Below are 24,634 nucleotides of genomic sequence, written 5' to 3'. Positions count from 1 at the left end.
AGAGTCAGGCTTTTAAAAAAATATGGTTTATAGAAATTCTTTTCTGTGAGATGATTCCAAGAAACAAACGTTTCTTATTGAAATTTATTTCAGTATTTTGACCTGAAACTGCAGATTAATTTATTACCTATGTTTTTTTAATGTGTCCCACCAGTAAAAGAAGACCCACGACATCAAAACCTGACATCAGGTACATGATTTTTTCTTTATTGTAAAGAATTCAGGAAAGTTGTGGTTTGTTGTTTGGTTTTGTTTAGTTTGTTTTGGGTGGGTTGCTTTTTAAGGGAGATCACATTTGTAATACTTTCACATTTCTAATTCAAGTCTATGGAACAAGATGTGAGACAAGCCAGGCAAATCAAATCCATAAATCTTGTTCCTGTGAAGAATGAATTGGTGAAATGGTATTGCTTTACCACCTTTCTAAATTTTTAAACATATATTCATCTGCTTACCTTATAAAACAAGAGGTCTGTTATTAATATGACTGCAGTATTTAAAACTAATATTTCTTTCTCATAAAAAATCTTTTCTGTAACAAAGTCACATAGGGAGACACGTGTTCAGTTTGTTTTCTCTCACATTAATAAATATTGTCTCCCATCACAATCTACCCCAACCCCACTCCAGCAAAAATGGTGAATAAAGATGGGCATCTCAGGAGAAAATCTCCCTCTGTTGTTTAATGTTTTTACTAGTTTACAACAAAAGGAAATGTATGTTCCAGATTCTTGACTAATATAAATTAAATTAATAACTATGACTTCAGTGGAACTGCATTAATTCATGACTGATAAGGATCAAAGTCTTTAATCTCACCTGACATCTAACTGGTTTACACAGAAAATATGAGCTACATATGAATATGGCTCCTCCTGATGAAACTTTGTAGTCTTAACCTACTGAGGAAAGTATTTCACTTCTAATTATCCAGACTATTTTATTGCATATGCTTTCTTGACTTCTTCACTGTAAGTAGAATGATTTAGAGTCCTACAATCATGATATAAAGTGTCATGTGTAGTCATGTGTATCTATTTATTTAGAAATATCTATTTATCCAAACGTAGAAACTTTGAATCATAGAAAAATAAAAAAGATACCTAAGTATAAAACAAGTGCAGAACAATCTGCTTTCAAGGAAGAGAGAGTACAAATTAAGTGCTAAATAAAAGTTGCATTTATTACCATGTGTATTATACAAAAGTATTTGCACTCATGGCTCAGTTTGTTTTATAAGGGCAACAACATTTACAAAAAAGAACAGCTTTACTTTTTTTAATCTTATTTTCTTTTATCTGGAACACAGATATATGGAATCAGATATAGACTTTTATTCCTCTTGATTATTATGATATCAATTGACAGATACAGAAGGTAGAATCCATGCTGTCAAAAATTTATTGCTATTTAATGTCACAGAATTATTTTATAGATCAGGAAATGTTAATCATAATATTTAACCAGTACATTAAACCAAACATTTTTCCAAGACAGAAAATAATTCTCCTATGCATCAAAATCTCAAATTTAGTGTAAAATAAAAATATACTAAACAATTTCTCTCACTGGACTTTCTCTTGCCCACCACCCTCCTACAAAGTTTATATCATTCAAAAACTGTGTTTCTGTGACTTTCATTTACATTACTTATGTAATGATTGTTTAATTCAGTTGTATGTTATCACTGGGCAATTATTCTTGACTGGATGTTTCTCAGATCTTAAGCAGCTCTGTGCAAAATCAGTTCTTCATAACTGGCTTTGCAAACAGAACTTACCATGTAAGTGTTTTTAAAATATTCATTGTCCACCACAAAGAATACTTAGTTTTCAGACAATGGAGAAAAGTTTTCCAGAAGAACATAAAAGTTACTCCTTTGGATGCTGGTTTTAGGTATTTGCTCAAATTGAGAATTTAAAAGTTTAGACTGAGTCCTAAGTCATGTATACTTGAATTGGAACTTCAATAATTTTCACCTCTTCTGTTTGCAGATTAAACCAGTGCTTTTTCCCCAGTTCACTGAATACTAATTTTATTTTTCTGATACATGAAAGTAGAAAAGGATTTACACATTCTGAGCTAATCTAAAACTTTAAATGGTAAATCTTCATTCAGCCTTCAAAGGCTGAATAGAAGCCCATGTTCTTAGATTTTGCTCAGAACTCTTCAACCTCTCCTGAATATTAAAAAGCAATCAGATAAAGAAGATTAAGCAATTTTAAAAGCTGTATATAGCTGCAATTTTAGAATGTGCCACATTTGAACAGAATTTTAAGCACTATTGTGCCTTTCATAAAAAATGGTGCAATGTGCAGTAGACACTAAATTTCACTCTCCTGTACATCTGCAAGCAATTCATTAGAATGCTTTCCTCTTCTTTTTCCTCCCCTAAATGTCACAGTTGACACCTGTATTGAGGCTGAAATTTACCAACAGCAAAAAAAAAAGGGAATTCTTGGAACTTCATTTTTAGTTATAACAAATGTATTTGGAAGCGCACAGAAGCAGTTTTTTTGACTCTTGGAATGAAACTTAAGGAGAGTAAAAATTCAACTCTCTAATGAGGATTATCTACCATAATCTTTATATGAACAGCTGCACACTTGTACACGTTGTATTTTTTTTTCCAAGGCTAACATCAGAGAAAGAAAATCTAAATGGATCAAAAGTTCATTATATTTATCCTAATTACCTTCCAACTGCCCTCTTGAATGAAAACTCTGGAACTAATGTATATTGCATTTATAATACAGTTAGTTGAAAGGGTTGACGTTTTTACTGCCCACAGATGTGCAAATGTAGAAGAAATAAAGAGAGGCTGTGTTGCAAGAGCATGAAAAGTGAGAATTCATTAAACTGATACTATTCCCAAATGTTTGGTTTGGTTTGTTTTTGTTTTTGTTTTTGTTTTTGTTTTAATTAGAAAAGCATGTGGGTTACTCTCAAGGTCAAGTGAAACCAAACCAGTCATGATAACTTCCTTGTAGATGTGTCATAAACAGACTTACATAATTTGTGCATCTACCCTCACACATTATTTGAGGCTTGAAACTTTATTTGATGTGGGAACTATTATACTTATGTTTAGTTAAAGAACTTGTACTTCTATGAAAACTGAAATTAACATTAAGCAGAGTTGGAACACTTCTTATATGAACATACTATACAAGAACTTTTATGGACTGAAAAGCACCTCTGCTAGATTTTTCATATACTTCTGCAATGATAGGGATTCTCAAATACAATATCTATTCTCAAATATTTTCTAGCATAAAGAGTAATCATTTCATCATACTATCAATATATATTCAATGCCAGATATTAACCACCATATGAAAACCTCAACAACTGCAGGGAGTGAATTCATTATATGTCTTAAAAGCATGTGGGAATTGGTTTATTACTAAGGTTGTCTCAGTGCTTTGCACTTTCTGTGTAGTAATATATTTTCCAAAGCAAAGATGATTTCCAAATCTGCAAAAGCAGAAAGTTTTATTTGATGTGAGGTTTGATATGACAGCCATTTGGGAGACTATGAAGGAGGTTTCATCTGTGCTGAGAGCACGTAAACTTGTCAGCAGTGCAATGTGTGAGATTTTTCCCATATATAGTTATTTTGAAAGAGAGCAAGATGACTTCATTTTATTCCTTGGTTCTGAAGCTTTTGAAGACTTTGGAGTAAAACATTACATTTTTCATCATTCTGGAGTAGCAAGTTTTGTCAAATTCATTAAGCACAAACATTGGTTATATTCTATAATACAGAAGCATTGAACGACTTTAAAATATTGTGAAATGGTCAAAAGAGAAGGCAAGAACTTTGTCTCTGCAGTGCAGGTAGCTCTCACCTATAGACAGGTGATGAACTGCAGATACTATATTCTCTGCTCTCCTTGCCACCCAGTCTCTGTGTCTCAGATGTATGATGGTTCTGATATACCCTCAGCAGTTTCTTCCAGAAATTCAGCTTCATGAACTTGTACTGACTAGAATTTTCTCACTAGAATTCACCAATAAATCACTAATATTTATGTTGTTGTTTTCTGGACATAAGAAAGTGTGTTGTTTGCTAGAATATCATTAGAAGGAACTGACACTCTGAGAAGTTTCAGAATTTCTTGTAAAAGACCTGTTCTCATTTATTTACAAGACCTGTGTCTCTGTAGGTTATTCTCATTAAGATTTTCATCACGCTCCAGTACAAGAATTCAGCATTAGAGCAGGATGAACTGTGCACTGAGGCTGCTTGCAGGAGAGTCCATGTAGAACAGCCTCCATTCTGTGGATATACAGGAATGTTCCAACATTTAATGTTAGTCAGAATTGTGAGGACCAAGCCTGTATATGTAGGCCTTCCAGCAACTTGCTATTAGTCATTCCATTATCCTGAAGTTGGCTTTTAAGCAAATACTTGGAGACTAAATCTCATCAGGCTTGTCTAAATGAAGACATGGAGGAATACTGCCCATTTAGAAGATGAATATTTAAAGAGCACAGTTAAACCATGCTAAATGCTGGAGTGGTCATTTATTAAGAACTAAGGTGACCTTGATTTAATTTAGTTTAACCTGCTGTGAAATTTTCACTGAGGCTGCTTTAATTCTGAATGAGCATCTGCACAACATTTTATATGGACTAATTAATCTCTTTTTAATTTACCTTGAATTAATCTTGCTGATTTTTTCTATGTAGAAAAGATGTCCAAGGGGGAAATTTCAGCCAAATTTTGGTAACTAGGTAAAATGAAAACTGTAGGATCTGTCCTGAAAATTATTAAATGTCACTGGAAAATTTCAAATAATTATAGTAAGTTTTGAAACACAAAATCTGTAAAGACATATCAAAAGGAGAACAAAATAGCAGGTTTTATGTTAATGATGAGTTCATAAATAGCCTCTCAGCACAGTGAGATTATAATTTAAATCATGAACTCCAGAGATTCAACTTAAATGCCCAAAGGTTTAAGTTTTATCTTTCAAAACAAAACAACTTCACAGTGAGAATCTACAAGCACTTTGGGCCTTTTCCACGGGAGATTCTTCAACATCTATCCCTTGCTCTGTATTAATCTTTTTTACTTTTGGCTATATTTGGTAATTTAATTACCTTATCTTGAGTTTATTAATTGTCTATATTTGTTTACAATTGGGAATTACTGAGATTGAATCTCAATTCCTGTCTGCCAGACATATATTGAGTGCAACCAAGCCCCTCCATCAGGCCCTTGACAAAATGAAGCTGTAGATACTTTGCTTTTAAAATGACAGAGACAATGATATTTTCTTTATGCCTTTGTAGTCATTGTGCAGTCTCTAAGGGGTTAAGATGATACTCTTTCAAAGTCCTCTTTAACTGGAAATCCTCAGTTTTACAGCTTCCATTTTCCAGGAGGACACTAGCACTTCCAAGTTACAAAATAACATAGGTGAAGTGCAAGATGCTTGTTCCTCTCAGTTTTGCACAATTCCAGATCCATCAATAAAGGAGTCATTGGTACCAGAGGTTAATAGACAAGACATCTATTTGATAGGTCTGTTTCTGTTTCAGAAACCTCTTTATGTAAAGTACTTCAAAATAGTTACTGGGTAAAATAATTGCAGATGAATTTTTATGCTCCCAGGCACACCTAGCAATGTGTGGACATGGCTCATGTGGCGCATGCATATGCACAGCACTAAGTTTAATATTTGGAGAGCTCTGCAGTTTGCAGTGGAGCGATATTTCCTGTTGTCATTGAAGATCTGCTTTGGTGAACATGACTTCAAATGTGGGCGCTGGTACTCAACCTAAATCTTGCTCAAAGTGGCTGAAGTCCACCCTAAGTATTAGTCCACAAACATTATTAGAACTCTCCCATTACACTTGATAATGCGTCCTATGAGCTTAGAGTGGTTTTCTATATCAAAAGAGGATGAAAAATGTTCTACCAGAGAAACACTAAGGGAAAATTCACAGAGAGTGATCCCAGAAATAAAGGACATTTAAAAAAAAAAAAATTAATCAGAGGATAAGCAACAGTTTAAAATGCACAAGGTAATCAAAAGCTGGGGGTTTTTTGCAATTAACTCATTAATTAATTCCTTCTTACGTTAATCCCAAAAATTATCTGTCTAGCAAATTATTAAAGAAACACCTATGTTTTCTATAAATGCAGGACAGATTGGTATAACTAAATATACAACGGTCCCAGCCTATGGAAAAAGAAAAAAAACTATGAAAAAAAATATTATTTAGCACACTGGTTTAGGTCCAGTAGAGAGAAGCTGCTTTGCTTAAATTTGAAAAATGAATCCAATTAGTAATGTTATTTATGCCTGTTTAGCAATGAGTTCATTTTCTCCCCCTTAACTGGGTCAGAAGATTATTTTAAAATTAAACTAAATGGCTCCAAACATTTGTAAATATATATGAAATTTATTTCAAGACAAATGAAGCAAAACCATATCTGGATAAGTCTCTGAACAATTTTGCCACAAACAAAATATGAATCTCTGGTATCTTAGTGCACATTGTTACGTTCATTTTGCCCTTTAGTTTGACTGGCACATCTTCTTAAATCACATTGCAAGAGAAGAGAAAACAAGTACATATTATGTATTCCCATGACATACTTTGTGGAAGCAAAGTTATATACAAAATGTAATTCTTCAGCAATTTTCTGAGTCAGAGATTATTTATCTTTGTTTCAGATAAATGGCCATTTCTTCAAATCCCTCTTCAGCTTTAGGAAAGTAATTGCTGCCATATTTTTTCACCAGCATAGGTTTTGTTTTTAAAAAATTATCAGCTGAAACCAGGCTTCCTGATATTGGAGTGAGTTCATGTTTCCAGATTATCATCAGTATAGTGAAATCCAGTGGAAAAATCCTAATTATGTGATACAATTTTAAAATCAGTGGCAGCAGATGTTGTGAAATATTTTAAGAAGACAGCCTGTTGAGTTCCTACAGTTTCTTCCTGTCTTTCCTTATTCCCAGAACTATGCAAATTCAGGGTGAAGAAGACATTCTAATTTAGCTCCATTTTTCATTGTAAGCAGCACACGGGCACAGATCTGATATTTTCTAATCTTAAGCACTTAGGAAAGGACATATTTCCTCCATGATAAATCAGAGAGGAACTTCTCCAATGGCTTGCTCATCTCTTCAGAATCTGAATTGCCTCCCAGCTTTATGTCACATGGCTAGAGCTAAATCCAGAAGGTAGTGCCTCCAGTGGCTGTTGCTAAGCAGGGTGAATTTGGTTCTACCAGGGTTTGCCAGCAGTTTAATTTTGTCAGACAGTTCAACACTGTCTCTTTACTGAGTTTTTATTGTCATAAAAGAAGTCCTGCTGTTCCCAGCAGAGGAATTGTTATTGAGGAAAACAAGAGTTTGAATATAACACTACACAAAATCCAAAAATACCCTAAACTTTTATTTAATAAAGATTTCAGTTAGAATGATAATTGAAATGGAGAAATCACTTGCATCATTCAAACACGAACTTCCCTTTCAATAGCTGCTTGACTGCCTTATCATACACTGTTTCCACCTCTCCCTTCTCTTCTCCTCTCCTCCCCTCCTTTCTCTATCCCATGCCTTTACAGTGAAATAAATATATGGTATTAACCTTCAGTTACTTGGTATCCATTCTTATTAATGTAAGATCCCTGATTGTTTATTCCTTCTTTGGTTTTATCCTTTTTTGTGTACATAAATATGTTTGTATATAAAATTTAAACCAATCTTTAAGTGTGAATGACAGTAATTTTAAAACAATTATTTTCTTGTGATATGGTGAAATTATATTAGTTGAATGTACTGGACATAAGAATAAGCTGACAGAGACAATGTCATGTCAACACATCTAAATGTCATGTCCAGCACACAGTGTGTCCTACCATGACACTGTCAGTGTTTATTGAGCAAGAGAATCCAATTTGATTTTGCTGCCCATCAAAACCACTGTATTATTACTATTACTATTGCACTGTGAAAAAATTCAATAACTTCTGGCCCCTCTTAGATATAATTTTTTGAATGATTCATCCATTTGCTCCTAAGTTTCAGTAATAAAACAAATCATGCCAGTACTGGACTCCTTTGAAAACTCAATGCTAGCAAAATTGTAAAGCCTGTGCGCTCTGATTATTGCTATGCTTTGTTGGAAATGTCTGCATTACAACATATGTGTTGCACTGTTACATCTTGCATGGTTTTACTGTCTAACAAAAATAATTTTTTTAATGACTCTTGGGGGAATGTCACTTTGGAGATATCCACACATTTACGGGAGAATTACGTGGTTTGTGTGCAGTGAGCATAACATGGAATGTGACAATATTCCATAAATATATAATTCCATTTAGCCTTCTTACTAGAAAAGACGAGAGCCTTTTCCTTAAATGAAATTTTTTCTTAAATGGTTGTTAGATGTATTCTATCACACTCAAGCTAAGAGACAGAAATAATACATTTCACCTTCTATTGCAAAATTGGTTTTCTTAGAATAAAGATCACATTCATTGAACTTTGTTGTTATGTTTCGAAAAGAGCACTGACTGACAAGTGACAGATCATAACTTGTTCTGTTCCTTTAATTTATATATATTTTTACTGGGGTGATATTTTCCCCTCTAATGACATTAACTATAATGAGAGTGCCCCTCTAGTGCTATTGATTAGATACATTTTCATCATATTTTATATTAAGAAAGTGTTATTAGAGACATGTACTACTGACTTTGTACTGGTAATATTATTTTCCACATTGAAACACTGGTAAAGGCTGATTTCTTTTGTGTGTTTAGCAAAATTTGGGTGCACAGACACTCATATGAAGCAATCTTTTGGGCTTTTTTTTCTCACTGTTGAGCATTATTTGTGAGAAAAGGCGTATTAACTCCTATAGAATAAATCTATTTTACCTTCTCCAGACCTTGCTGGAGAAGTCCCCCAAATGCCTGAAAAAGAGCTGTTAAGGTGAATCTGAATTCTCAGGGCTATAATAACAATGTTATTGCTAACATTTAATTCTGCTCCTCAAACATCTTTAGCCCTTTTTCATTAAATAACTCATTATCTGACAGACCCCTTGATAAAATGGATATGAAAACTTGGACAGTCTTTGCAAAGATATGCAATTAATTGGATTGCATCACAGACACTTTGAAAGTAGCTTTGGGAGCTACTTTCCAAATATTCTTCATTTCCTTTTGTTATTCAAGGCACAAAATAAGACACAAAAGAAGTGTCCTCATGGTATAATTGCTTTATTTTTCCTGTCTATGCAATGTTAGAAAAATGTCATTTGAAGAGGATGTTTTTAGATATATAGAACTGACTTAAAGTGGTAGTGGTATTTCTTGTATATTTGTAATGGACATATAAATGTTTTCTCCTCTTCTTTTTCCCATCCTTCTTCCCATTAAACATTGTAATTTCTGAGAATGATGGCAGTATTACTGTATAGCATGACCAATAAGAAAGGAGTTGAAAAGAATTTATTGAAAAATAAATGATATCATTTTTGACCCAAATATTTGACCCAAACCAATAAATATGTTGTTTTAAATAGCAGGTATCTATGGGCCATGTTGTGAACTTAAGAAAACAGTATTTGGTCTCCTGCAGAGGCCCTCAGCATTCAGCTTTTCTATTGAAGAAATAAGATGTAATTTAATGTGATTAAATAAAGACATAATTAAAAGTTGCACAGGGCCACTGAGCACAAACTTACTTTCTTCTTTTTAGCAAGTGTGAAGGCCAAAAATCGTGATAATTATAAAAGATTCCACGTTATTTCCCTTCCCCATCTGCCCTGTGCTTTGTATGGTCACTTTGTCATGCTGCAATATTACCAAAATATTACTTAACAGGGCTGAAATTGACTGACAGGAAAAGGGGAAAAAGGGGGAAGTACTTGCTTCTACTCCTGACCCTTTAGTAAGTGAAAAAGTTTTTGGTTACCAAGTTGCTGGAACAAGATTTTTTGCTCTTGTGTGGTTCAGTTTTGATTGCTGAAATTTGTTTGCACTTCACGTGCATTCCTGAGAAGCAGTCACAAGTAAATGAGTGTAGTTGTTAAAGTTTTTCTTTTATTTGTAATTGCTTACCAAATAGTAGTTTCTAATGCTATGATTGTCTGAATTTTTGTGTTTTTTTGAATTGTTTATTTCTATTAAGACAACCCCTGAGTGAAGAAATTGGATTCAAGCTAGAAAACAATTGTCACACACTCTCTGTAATTTTCCCTTAATAACCAAACTGTTCTTGCCTAAAAGAGTTTTCTGTTTAATGAATATTTAATTTGGTGACTTGCATTAAAAACAGGTGTCTCCTTATAGAAAGGAGACTTTAATCATTGTAATACATGAACAGGAAGACCTTTGTACTCTTTAGGTTTCTTAAATTTTATTAGAGGATGCTTTCCTCCTTTCTGCTAAAGAACTGAAAACACCAGGACAGTACTCTTGCAATATTCCTCACATTTCTTGAACCCAGCCCTCTGTGTGACATGCACATCACTTAGAGATCCAGAGCACAAATAAGCTCCATTTGTACACTTTATTGAGTAACTGTGGAAGGTACTTAGCATTTCCACTATATAAGCCCTAAACAACTTTACACAATCTTTGAATCCAGGGGGTTCTGTTTGTTTATTTTCTTTCTGGAACTCATCTTGATTGATTTCTCTCCTGGCAAAAATACTTTTTTTTTTTTTTTTTTTTTTTTTTTTGAGACAGTTCCTGAATATTCCTTCCTCCAGCCTGTTAAAAATTAATTCATCTCAGGTACCAGATATCCTCATATAAGATCTTCAGTTCTAATGTCTTAAAAAAGCATTATGACACTTTTCCAGCACTGATTTTTTTGTTTCCTCAGTAGCACTCATAAGGGGAATTTAAGCAATTATACTAATTCTCATAAACTACATCCTAAGCAAAAGTATAGCCCAGATGTAAGGCTTTTTTCTTTTTCTTTCTGCTTAAACTGATAACAATGTCTATTTAATATGTCTACTGTTAAACCACATTTTTCTCCTACTGTTCATCCTTTTTTCTTTTTGGTAACATTTACTCTGAAGATATGAGACAATACATTCAAAGTGAGAATCCTCTTCAGTTTAAAAGACATATTCTGCATTCATATTGAATGTAGGAATTGCGAAGGCAGTGTGGGATGTATTTATGTTCTTATTTGCATGCCAAAATTCAAATTGTTCTCTTGACTATGTTTTGTATCATAACACTGTTGCAGACACAGTAGCAAAGATGTTGTTATTTTTTGAATGAATTTCTTATCTGCATGTTTTGCAGCTGAGGTTTGCTAGAAAAAGCAGCCTAAGGTAGGGCAATATGAAACAGAAATTGTAAAGAAGCCATAATAAAAAGTGTAATACTGAAATGATTTCATCCTGTATATATTGACTATATGGACAGCTGACTTTATTTTACCTAAAAAGTTAGAATATGATAGAGACAGGCAATTCAGTTTTAAAAAAGTATGAAATTCATCGGCCATTAAAAAAAAAAAAAACAAATATTAGATACCAGACAATATGGAAACTTGCAGTATGTCTATTTCAAACCTCTGATGTTTAATTAGCTAAAATATAAAAGATCCATTCCATCGTGGAATGATGAGGAAATTTACTTTTATAAGTGAATAGTTTTGCACTGGGAGAATTAATGAGACAAAATCTACAAAGATAGTATGGGAAAAAAAGAATTTTTAAATAGTTTGACTATTTCCAAAAGCTGAAAATTACATCTTTCTCTACCTACATTTGGAAGCCTGACACCTTGCTTATCAAATCTTGCACTCCTATAAATGTGGCCACTAGATCACACACATACTCTACAACACATCAAAATAGTTCAATCTTTTGCCAAGTGAATCTGCTTAAGTTTTAAATCAGGTGTAAACATTGCCTTAGTATTAGGATAAATTCATTAAACATTGTGCCTTTAGTTTGTCTAACCCTCAAAAGAATGAAGAAAATGGGGACTTTTCAGAATGAAGAAAATGGGGACTTTTCAGAATGAAATATTTCAGATAAATTCCAAGGAAAATCTAGTTTAAAATTATAAAAAACAAACTTTTTTCATATTTGTAGATTGGTGGAAAAAGTTTTTTCCAACTATCATGGATTGAGATAAAGATAGTTTAATAGATAAAACAAAAAGCCACACGCTCAAGCAAAGCAAAGCAAGGAATTCATTCACTCCTTTCCATAGCCAGGTGGGCATTCAACCATCAGTAAGAAGATAGAGCTCCATCATGGGTGACTATTGCTTGGGAAAACAAATGCCATCACTGCAATTGTCCTCACCTTCTTTCTTCCCCCGGCTGTATCTGCTGAGCACGATGCCATATGATATGGAATATCCCTGTGATCAGTTGGGGTCAGCAGTCCCAGCTGTGTCCCCTCTCCACTGTGCACACACCGTCCCCACACGGGTGGGATGGAGTGAAAGGCAGAAAGGCCTTGACTGAATTAGTCCTGCACAGCAAGAACCAAACCATTCCTGAATTATCAACACTGTTTCCAGAAGGAATCCAAAACAATGTCCTGTATTACCTACTATAGAAACAAAACCTACCCCAGCCAAAACCAACACATCCTGGAAGAAGCATGATTGGTTTTTCCTCCTTACCTTAAAACCTGTTTTACATATCCTGCCTTTTTTGGTTCCTTGTTCTTATTCCTGTCCCGTATGCATTTTTATTCTATCTTGCTTTCACTCTTCTGGCAGAGAAATTAACAAAACACCCTGTTCTTGGGTGAGGGTTTTGGAGAGTTTTGGTTTTATTTTATTTATATATACCTTTTGAGGGTGTTTGGGGATCTATGAAAAAAAAAATTAGATATAGATAGATAGATAGATAGATAGATAGATAGATAGATAAAGAGATATAGATAGATATAGGTATAGATATAGATATAGGTATAGATATAGATATAGATAGATATGGATAATATAGATATAGATAGATTAGATATAGATAGATATAGATATAGATATAGATATATAGATATAGATTAGGTTAGATATAGATAGATATAACCTGCAGCCAATTTCAGCACTGAAAGTTTCACAAATTATGTTAGTCTTATGAAAACAATTAGCAGGAAAATTTAACAAAATTCATTACTACTATCCCTATTTCTCCTGAGATTCCTCTTTATGCAATGTTTTTCTGATGTTTTCTAAAGATAGATGATAAGTAGTAGGCTATATAATCATTTGAATATCACTTCACCATATTGAAATCAACATGAGAACATATCAGCCAAAAAACTGATATCACTTCACAAACACTGCAGATAGAAATAATGCAACAAAGCATTAAATTCCAAATAAAAATTATATAGTGACATTTAGCATTAGACATTCGAAGTAAACAGGATTCCTAGATAATATTTTTCAAAATAATTAATTTCTATCTCTTTTATTTCCAATTTAGAATTGTGGGCCACATAATTATTTTGTATCTGCAGGCTGAGTTGCAAAAATCTTAAAGTTTGCCCTTTCTTTTCCCCTTCATGAATTTAGTGGTTTTTGATAAAAGGTTATACATGAAGTTTTCAAATAAAAGACTGCAGCAGCTAGTTCTACTAGTAGTTTTAGAATAATGATCAGGTAACACTTCTGGAAAATACTATGGTGTCAGGCACGCTATAATTGCAATACATAAATAACCTAACCATGTTTAAAATACTTGCAAGTATGTAGCTGTGCATGTTACTCGTTTACAGAACTTTGCAAATACAGGTGAAGAAAAAAAAGGTACATTTTTGCATCTGATAGCATGTAAAACAGAGGGGAGGATAATAATTTTTTTACCCACAAGTAAAATATTTATTTGTATTTATTTGGGCTAGAAAGTGCATGGTGCCCTACTTGCAGTCTTCATGAAGAAGATTGTAATTGAGTTTTTTTTATTTTCATTTTTGTATCTGTAAAAGAAATACGCAGAAATAGTCTCCTTTTAACAGTCAAAGGTGAATTTGTAATTGACATTTTTCTTCCTTTAAGAAATTTGTCTTTTTCAATCTTGCATCCACTGTAATTAAATTTTAGGGGATTTTTTGTTTGTGGGATTTTTTTAAAAGATCTGATTGAAACATCTCTGACTAAGTATTTTGGTAGGACAATACCTATTTTAATCACAGTGGGTTTTGTGGCAATGCATTGTTTTTAGTTAATTTTACTCATAAAAGTTACCTTAGCTCAAGAATGGAGTAAGTCTATTTGTTGAAATTATGTCTAACAAACTTTCTGTTTCTGCGCAAGTGTGTTCATAGAAAGGTCAGTGGTGGAGGACTTAGCACATTCACCCAGTCCATGGCTTGTCAAGTCTCATAGGAGAACCTTGGTCTGACACATTTGGGCTGTGAACTCTAATCAGGAGAGTTGTTTTATCTCTGTTTTCTAAAAAAAGCTGTGATCCATCTCACAGAAAAACAGAAACACTAAGAATTTGCAGGGAGGAAAAAATCCTCTCTAAGACTCAGTAAAAAAAACAGTAAGTCATTAGATCTAGAAGGATCTAATTTCCAATTTTATTTTAAAGTGTGTTTTTAGACAAAAAAAGACTTAACCTTTGCATGAGTTAGGCAAGAAAACTACAGAGGATGATACAACTGGATGGACTATACCAGCATTTCTGACCCACTGCTCTGTTTTCCACGATTTAATGGGACTTGGAAGTCAATAAATAAAGCCCGCACCCCAGTTTATAATGCAGAGAGCCCTAGAATCCATCTCAGTTTAGAACTGTCACAGGGAAAACTAATTTTTCTTTTTTTTTTTTATTTAAATGTGATGAACAGCAAGGGAAAGAAAAAGTCATCAGACAATCAACTGAATGAAAACTAACTTGTTTCTGATGCCAACATACTCCCAGTCATTTTCCCAAACACCAACTGATAAATACTTACCTTTTAAAATCTTGTCATGTTAATCTCACAGTGCAAAACTCAACTTTTCAAGCAAATTATATCAATTCCATCTGTGCTGAAGCATGTGTTCTTGAGAGCTTTTAAAACATGATGGAAAGTACGACTACATACATAGTACTCAAAAATTAAAAGAGAGAAAAGTCACGTCCATGATTGTGAAAGGTCAGAAAATAAGTAGTCATTTATGATCCCTTTATTCACAATAAAAGATAATTTACCTGAAGTCTAATAAAATAGATATGAGTTAGATATTAATTAAATATGAGTCTTTCTGGAACTCTTCAATATATGTGAAGGTCACTGTGAAATATAAAACCAGAAAATATGCGAGCTTTGGGGCCTTATTTTCAACTATCCCAAAATACAAGTATTCTGGGAGAAGTAGGACTATAACTCTGAGAAAAAATATGTATTTAAATGTGAAATTGTCCCTGATTTCTCATCTTCTGCTAAAAGAACTCTCATTGAGCTTTTTAGCTAAAATCTTGCTGATATGTGAAACCTGGCTTGTGATCACACTAGAGATTTGTGATGTTGTACTGACTTAATGGGAATGAAATCATGCAAATGTTTTCAAAGAATATGGAATAGACTCATGGCCCCAATTTGGAAACCATAAACATTAATCATCTCTTCCTTGTTTTCCTAGCTCCTGTCCGCTACTTTCAATGTGTCTTCCTAAATGGACCTAATGGATTTGGGCTGCAATTTCCTATTAATGCCCCTTCAAACAAGGAAGAAAAGACTCACTCAAAGACTTCCAAGAGAAAGACAAGGAAACCGGGGCAGTAGAGAGACTGAGTCCTGTGATCACTGACATTTTGCACTTTATCTTTTCTGCTGAGGTCCACAGTAGCTACAGTGGTACTTGTCATTGCAGGAACATGATCCACTTGCACTCATGTACCTGGAAATTCTTCCATGGGGCAGCAGCAGAACAAGCAGTAACGAACGGTGTTTAACAAAGATAGAAATGTAAAAGTGCCCAGTTTCTCATGGAAAGGCTGCAATGCTAACAAGGCATTGATGTGACTGTGTGTGTGAGCATGTGTGTGTGTTTTCATGCCTCTTTCGCTCTTGTTTTTCTTTACCTACATGCTCAGCATTGAAGTGAGTCTGTTTTCCATTTAATCTTATCTAAGGAATGAAAGGTTGAATGTAGCTCTTATAGCAACAAGATTGCAAGACTAGCTGCAATCCTAAACCATTTCTTCTTAATGTTCAATCAAATTGCTGACAGGAAAATGCCCCACTAAGTCATGAAAATGTGCTCTGTGACTGGTGCTATTTTTATGTCTCATTGACCAGAGTAGCCTGAAGCTCACACTTACTTGGAGCAACTCAATATCACTATCAGTAAGTTGACTCCACAAGTCATGGTAATGATGAATATTTCTATTTAATCTGAAACTTAAATGGACTGTTTGCCCTGCCTGTTGGTGAAATACAGGCTCTTCTCTTCCTAAGGCCCTAAGTGAAAAGAGAAAGTGAAACCACATGGCAAAGGTTAGAAAAAACACTGTTTTACCGATGTGAAGGTCTGAAGAAACAAATTAAGTAATTACAGTGCTTCTACTTTTCTTCTGTGGCTAAATCAGATTGTTTTGCAGCAAAAGGCATGTAAATGGACAATATACCAGCCAACAATTTGCTATTAGCTTAAGCCAGATGAAAAGCTAGGATGTGAGATGCCATTCACAAAACTAAAGCAGCCCAAATTTGCAATAATTATGTGAATTTGATGCTATATCAGATCAATGAACAAAAACAAAAAACAAAGCTAAACCCAAACAAAGAATCAGAAAAAAAGAAATGAAACATAAACACATGAAATAATCTAGATATCTCATTTTACTGGATGAAATGAAGGAACTTCCTCGCTGTAAATGGCTTACAGTAGAACTGAAAGTAGATGTGCTTGTCCTCAACCTTTTGTACATTTATGAAAAAATAAATAATTTGTTGCCCTTAAAAATAGACAAGATGGCATTCGATCCATTTAAAGCTACATGAATGAAAACTGGCATCTCACCAGTCTGTCTGGCAATGTAAATAATGCATTTTTGCAAGCTGCTATTTGTTTGCATTTCCTTACTATATTTTTTGCATTTAATCTGGAAAATATACAGCAGTGACCTTAGTTATGTAGTTGCCTGCTGAAGCGACATGATCCTCTTTGTGCAAACCCACTACTTGTAAAGTCTGAACATGCCAAAAACTGTATATCAGTTTTTTATTTTTAGTATAGACCAAGATAGCATTGGCCTCCTCCCTCTTACACTCTCCCTGCCCATCCATCTTACTTTAATCAAATAGTTGACTCATGTGAGTTTTGGACAACTGATTCTTTGACAGATTACTGCAATTCAGAAAGCTTTGCTGTTACACTTCTGGGTCCAGTTGGTATTCTCTGATTACTGGTCATGGCCTTATGTGAACTGGATCCTTGGTCTTAATGTGCTCTGATATTGCACAGGTCATGTGCTGCAAAAACTGTCATTGCAACAAGCAGCTTAGGCAGTGGTGACCAGAAAGAGGCAGGAACAGGTCCTGCTCTATAAGTAGCTATTCCCATGTAGAATCACACCACAGATATGAGTGTTCATTGTGAATGTCTCCAGAGACCCCCATGAAATCTGCTGTGGAGATAGCACTGCCAACAGAGAATCTTTAATGGTAGAATTATGATCTTCAATTTTCTTTTGGTGTCTCTTTTTACATTTCCAGCAACTTTTTCCTTCCCAATTTGTGATTTTGTATATTACGATGGATGTTATTGCCCTAGGTTTTTACTGTGAAAACTGTCTCAAAAATGAGGTTTTAACTTTCTGAAAAATCAGTTAATTCAAGATTTTACTTAATGCAAATAATCAGGACAACAAATTTTATACTATAAGCCTTTATATTTTTATCATCTTCTTTTGGAATTTTTTTTCATTATAATTAGCTTTAATCCTTCCTTCCCATCTGAAAAATAATTTTTTCTGGATCTCATTTCCATAATGTTTCAATTAAGAATGTTTCAATGTTAGATATATGAAAGCTTTGGAAATATAAACAGTAAATATAATTGCATAAGTGAAGTAAAATCAATAATTTAATTTTGTTTCCTAATCTAAATCACTGCCTGGAAAAACAGAAAAAACAGGTCCACTCTCAGAGGGGCAAGCATTTTTCTCTAAAATTCATCTGGAAACTTAAAAAAATTCCTGGTTTGCATGGTTTTACTGAAATTAGCCTGAAATATTGCACAAACTTACGCTGATTGTTATACATTTTGGAAAATAAAAAATATAAACCCTGCTTCTGTGGCTGTGATATGTTGTTCTGTGAATTTAAAAGTGCAGGACAATGGTTTACGTATGCAAGCTTTAGAAACCTTCTGATTATAAAGATGCAATTAGGCTGGAAAAATTACTAATCCAGCATTGTATTTACTCCCAATGGGCTTTTAGCAATACTTAGCCAGGTTTTTTACATATTTTATTGATTTCACTCTGACATACGGAAATTTAAATTGTTGTTGCAGTCATTCAAGGTAGGACTTCATCTACACCAAATAATTTATGTTCATCAAAGTGCTTATTTATATATAATACAACTGCACAACCAGTACAGAAAAAGCTGTGATCTCCAATGACAAGTTTATAGTTCAGACAATTAGGAAAATGTCCACTAAGAAACGGAGTGCAACAAATGGTGAGATTCCCAACTCACACACCCCACAGGAACTATGGCTTGCCTCTACCAGCAATGGTTAAGGCAGATGATCTGGTGTGGGAAACAGACTGCAGCCTGGAGGTGATACAGCTGTAGTTGTTCAGCTTTGCACTGGGATTCAAGAGTCCTTTGCCCTGCAGAGTTTGGTGGACCATCCCACGTGAGGTGTGTCACTCAGCAGTTTGCCTGAGCAATTTTTTCTGAGGTGCTAAAATCCTGGTGAAGTCAACAGGAGTGGTCAATTTCCAGCAAGACCGGTGAGATAAGTTTTACAGTGCTGCCTGACCCAGAGCTGCTGGCTCTTGCTGGTGCAGTCCTCAGATCCCATCCCCAGCCCTCAGTCCCTGTTCAGTTTCACTTCTACCTATGTCGCAGCTGGAGTCCAATTTCGTCCATTTTAAAACCTTCCAACAAAATGGAGCTTTTCTCAGTGGCTCATTTCTATTGCACCAGTGAGGGGGTGCTCAGAAAGTCTGGATAAGAAAACTTAGGTCTTCTTTAGTGATTAACTGTTCTGGAGCACAGCACTGCAGGTGCCCAGGTGCTGGTGGGGGCTGCAGGGTGACCTCTGTGAGGAGCAGCCCTGGGCTGGACACGACCAGTTCCAGATGGCTCCAGGGCACCAAGCTCAGGGCACAGCTGAGGCTGATGGTGGTGCCTCCGGGAAAGCATTTGTAAGGAAGGTTTGGAAGTGCCACAGAGAGAGGAGGAACAAAAAGAGTGAGAAGCAGAAGGTGGAGCACCAAGACCAGAAGATGAGGAGGAAGAGGAGCTGCTCTACACCAGGGCAGATATTTCACTACAGCCTGTGAAACATCCATGCCAGAGCAGGCTGAAAGTCTGAGAAGGATAAAGCAGTGAAGAGGAACCACCGTGGGCCAGCCATTACTGACAGAGACTGGTGTGAAGGAGTGATTTTAAGCTTGAGAAAGGAGGAAGAAGGAAAGATGTTAATTTAATGTTTGCCTTTCTCTTTCCCACTATCCACATCATGAAACCATACATTTTCATGAGCTTATTTTCCCTGAGTCTTCCTTGTTCACAACAGTAATTAGTAAACAATCTGCCAGTCCTTAGCTCAACCCATGAGCTTCCTCATTCTTTCTTGTTCTTCCTATTTTCTCTCCCTGAGTGAGGGCAGGAGTGAGCAGCTGGGTGGAGGTTTGGCTGTTAACCAAGGCTGACCCACCACAGCTGGTTCTTACAGAGATCCTATACATGTCCTACTGAAAATCAACAAAATGCTATTTGTCCCATGCTGGGGGTCGCCACTTAGACCACAAGACAGAACATATGTAAATTGTACATTGCCACAAGAATTTATCCCACCAATCCCCAACTCTAGAAATTCATAGCTAGTTTTTTTTATACACAGCAACTGACTGCTTACTGTAGTCTTGTTTAGATGCCAAATTCTCCATGATAAAAACTCTAGGACAACATAATAGAAGTGCAGTAAGCACAGTTTTAGAGAAGTCTTTATCTGCTAGGACACAGGCACTCAGGAGAGCAGCTGAAACACTTTTCCTTTTCCTATCTTAAAACTTTTCTTCCACCTCTCAGTATAGTAAGAAATGAGAGACTTACCCCCTTAGGGAGAACACTGGTCTCCCACTGGTCTTTTAAGCTGCTTTGAACTTAAAACAGTCAGCATCTGACTGCCCTCAACTGCACACCATTGGCAGCACTTCTTTCCAGGGATTGAAGATTTTGGAAGCCAAGAAAAAAATTAAAAGTATTATATGAATAGTAGTGTTGAAAGTGAAGATGTGAGGGTCTGGTAATTGACAAAATAAAAGGAAATGAAAAATGTTTTATGAGGGTTCCTAGGCAGGAACTACACATAAAAGTAGTATTTGCTAAATATTCATCTTAAGAAGGTGATATTTCTGCCACCTTTTAGTTCTCCAGAAGGAACAAATACAAAGACAATTGAAAGTATGAAACATGTATTATTTATACACCTGAAAAGGTCACTAGATCTCTAGCTTGAATACAATCCATTTATCCTAAATGAAGTTCTCCAGAAATTCCCAGTTAGCCAAATACATAAGGAGTCATATTATTCACCTATGGGCAAAACAGAGTACTCCTCCCAATGCTGAATTCTTAGAAATTTGATTAAACATTGAAATGACATAACATTTTGTGGGGTTTCTCTTGATTTACGGATTTTTGTGTATGCATGTCATTTGTGATATATACTCCACACAACCATTTGTTCTGAAGTCCTCACATCTCAAGAACTGGGATCGTTATTGTTGTAAATACTTCTCATACTGAAGCAGAGTTTTCTTCAGTTTTGTCTTTTATTATGATAGAGATTAGTCAAAATTTTAGAATACATTATATTTTGGCTGGTCCAAAAACCTAGCAATTCATTCAGTAATGCTTCCTTTGGGAAAAGTATTGTAAAAATTGCACTTTCCAGATACAACTTTTATTACACAGCTCTTTTACCAACACTCACTAGATAAAATTTCTTTACAACTTTGAGTCTTTTTCTTTGGCTGAGTTGCTTGTTCTCAAAGGGAAAAATATGTTCTTACTCAAATAGTGGCCCCTGTGTTCCCTTTGGCTTGATTCTTGCTCTGTATTAAGAATAACCTAAGTTGTGCCATTTTTCTTCTCCACCCATTGCAGGAAAAATCCGAGTTCAAAACCGTTTAAGGAAGCTGAAGGTGCACAAGTCCATGGGACGTGACAAGATACAACCATGGGTACTGAAAGAACTGGCTGAGGAAGTGGCTATGCCACTACCCAACATATTTGAGAAGTCATGGCAATCTGGTGGAGTTCCCACTGACTGGAAAAGGGGAAATATAATACCCATTTTTAAAAAGGGAGATAAGGAAGAAGCAGGGTACGACAGGTCAGTCAGTCTCACCCCAGGGTCTGGCAAGATCATGGAGCAGCTCATCCTGGAAACTCTGCTAAGGCACAAGTTAAATAATGAGATGATTGGTAACAGCCAGCATGGCATCACTAAAGTCAAATCATGCCTGACAAATTTCCTGTCCTTCTACCACAGGGTTACGGCAGTGGTGGATGAGGGAAGGGCAACAGGCATCATCTCCTTGGACTTGAACCAAGGCACTGTCCCACGTGACATCTATGTCTCTAAAATGGAGAGACGTGGATCTGATGAGTGGGCCACTGGGTGGATAAAGAATTGGCTGGATGATCATGCTCAAAGTGTTGAAGTCAGTGGTGCAATGTCCAAATGGAAAGCAGTGCCAAGTGGTGTTCCCCAGGGGTCAGTGTTTGGGCTGGTGCTTTTTAACATCTTTATTGGTGACATGGACAGTGGGTTTCAGTGCACCCTCAGTGAGTTCACTGATGACACCCAGATGTGTGATGCGGTCAACACACTGGAGGGAAGGAATAACACCCAGAGGGATCTTGTCAGGCTTGAGAGGTGGGCCCAGGTCATCCTGATGAAGTTGAACAACGCCAAGTGTGAGGTCTTGCACCTGGTTTGGGGCAGTCCCAAAAACAACTTTAGGCTGGGCAGAGAATGGAAAGAGGCTAGCGCTGGGGAGAAGGACTTAGGATTGCTGGTAAATGAAAGACTTGACATGACTCAGCAGTGTGTGCTAGAAGTAAAAAAAGCCGTCTGTATCCTGGGCTGCATCAAAAGCAGCGTGGCCAGCACATCAAAGGAGGTGATTCTCTCCCTGTACTCTGCTCTGGTGAGACCCCAGCTGGAGTACTGTGTTCAGGACTGGGAACCCGAGCACAAGAAAGATGTTGACATGTTGGAGCAAGTCCAGAAGGGAGTCATTAAGTTGAGCACAGGGCTGGAGCACATCTCCTATGAAGATAGGTTGAGAGAGATGGGGCACTTCAGCCTGGAGAAGAGAAGGCTTCGGGGATACCTAATAACAATCTTCCAGTACCTACAGGGAGCCTGCAAGAGAGCTAAAGAAGGACATTTCACAACAGCATGTAGTGACAGAGAGAATGGCTTTAAGCTGAAGGAGGTTGGGTTTAGTTTGGATATTAGAGAGAAAGTTTTTACGATGAGGGTGGTGAGGCTCTGGAACAGGTTGCCCAGAGAGGTTGTGGCCTCTCCATCCCTGGAGGTGTTCAAGGCCAGGTTGGGCGGGACTTTAAGATACCTGGTCTAGTGGAAGGTGTCCCTGCCCATGGAAGGAGGGTTGGAACCAGATTATCTTTAAGGTCTCTTCCAACCCTAACCATTCTATCATTCTGGAATTCTACAGGATACTCTGCCAACAGGCAAACTTCTTCCCAGATTTGATTTTATCTGAAATGTTCTATTAATTTTCTTTCAGAATACCAAATGGTAATAAGCATGCCCATGTTTACGCCTTTGGGGTTTTTCTCAGTCACCAATAAAATTGTAATAGATAGTATGGCTGGTGGTTGAATCTGCAAACTGCTGAATTTCGGTAGTAGCAGAGGTAATAGGAAGTTTTTTCCTGTTAAGTTTGATATTTGCTTTCATAATTCTATTTTTTTTTTCATTTTTTGTGCTAAATTTTTCTCAGGAAATAATTTGTTCTTCTATTAATCCCATGTTAAACTCCACCTAGAAGAAAAAGCAATCTTTTTTGAAACTGAATCACCAAACTAAAAAATGTTATTTATGGTAAAGAGTAACAGAAACATTTAATTCACCTGCTTTTTTAATTCTAAAGAGAGGTATTACAAAATGGAGGTCTTCTTGGTTTTGAATCTGACAAAGAAATGGAAAAATAAAGATGCTACCATTATACTCCAGGCATACTTTCCAGCTGAATGACAAAGATATAATGCAAATTTATCATACAACCCAACTCCTGTGGAGTTTCTTTTCCTTCAGAGAAGAAACAATGAAAAGGAGAAGTCTTGAGTACCACATTGATAAATTAAGGCTTAGAAGAAGTGTTTCAGTGAAGAAAAGACAACATGAAGACAACTGGATGAGAACCTTCCATGCACCTCTCTAATCTGCATCTTCTTGCTAAAATCATGCAGCCAACCTTCCCCAAAACAGCTGAGTCACCTTTGCTTTGATGTGAGTGTGTATAACTCTGCCTTGAGAAAATCTAAATAAATCACTACTGCTTGAAGGCTTTTTTTGAGTGTGCAAGTCCATGCAGTGTTCTGCTGTTTTACACATTTAAGTGATTACATAGGTACACTACCATACCTACATTTCAACTGGAATGACGACACATTCTCTAATAAATCAAATTAGTAAACTGGAACAAGGAACTGGAGTGATGAGTCACATAACTTTAGGAGCTCTTTTAAATTCACAAAAAATATAAAAAAAAGTCGACCATAAAAACTAAAATACCCATTTTTCTAAGCTTTTAAACCCCTTACTGTTAAAATCATACAGATCATCCTCCTTTTTAGTTTATTTTCAAGAGTGTTTTTTTCTATTGATGCCTTGCCAAGTGATTTATTGCCTCTGGGCAGATGTAATAGGGACATTTGGATCCAGCTCCGAATTCACTTTTTTTAAACTGATTGATCATTTAGCTAATTATTTTGGAATCTTCCCCAAAGATTAGGAGAGAAAATTGAAGCACCAAAGCATTTTGTCATGTATTTATTTTCAAAACAAAAGCCGAAAAGGCATTTAGAAAATTAGTACCAGTAACAGTGAGGTTATTAAATGCTAAATGTCATGAAAATGAAACATCTGGGTGCTTCAGCTTCCAGAAATTAAAGCCAGCAGCATGACTCTAATTTGCTCAAAAGTTAATGATTTAAAGGAAAAAATAGTTTAGCATTTTCAGCTGATAGGAATGTTGTTGACGTCCTACAGTTTCCATGGATTACAATTAGTGAAAATGACAAGTTAATATAATCAAGGGCAAGAATACTTCAGAATTAATCCAGGTATGGGAGACAAATTCACATATTCATGGGGATATTTTACAGATTTATCTGTTTGTGGGCAGCTGTGTCATGGACGGGAGTGATTGGCAGACCAGAGTAAAAA

At 35.7% G+C, this 24,634-nt stretch overlaps 1 protein-coding gene across 6 annotated transcripts in view; it reads left to right on the top strand.

Annotated features, from left to right (window-relative positions):
• TRDN (triadin) overlaps positions 1-23,755 on the top strand; it is a 232,542-nt gene extending 208,787 nt beyond the window's left edge. For all 6 annotated transcript variants that reach the window (XM_041423668.1, XM_041423670.1, XM_041423667.1 and 3 more), the window contains 2 exons: positions 155-190; positions 21,316-23,755. In XM_041423668.1, coding sequence (XP_041279602.1) covers positions 155-190; positions 21,316-22,802 — 1,523 coding nt within the window. In that variant the 3' untranslated portion in view covers positions 22,803-23,755. The remainder of the gene's footprint in view (positions 1-154; positions 191-21,315) is intronic.
• The last annotated feature ends 879 nt before the right edge of the window (positions 23,756-24,634 follow it).

This window comes from Onychostruthus taczanowskii, unplaced genomic scaffold (genome assembly GCF_017590055.1).
Source record: "Onychostruthus taczanowskii isolate IOZ18803 unplaced genomic scaffold, ASM1759005v1 scaffold8, whole genome shotgun sequence".
NCBI classification, from domain to species: Eukaryota; Metazoa; Chordata; class Aves; order Passeriformes; family Passeridae; genus Onychostruthus; species Onychostruthus taczanowskii.
Note: the sequence above shows the minus strand (reverse complement) of the source record. Positions and strands in the feature narration are given on the sequence as shown.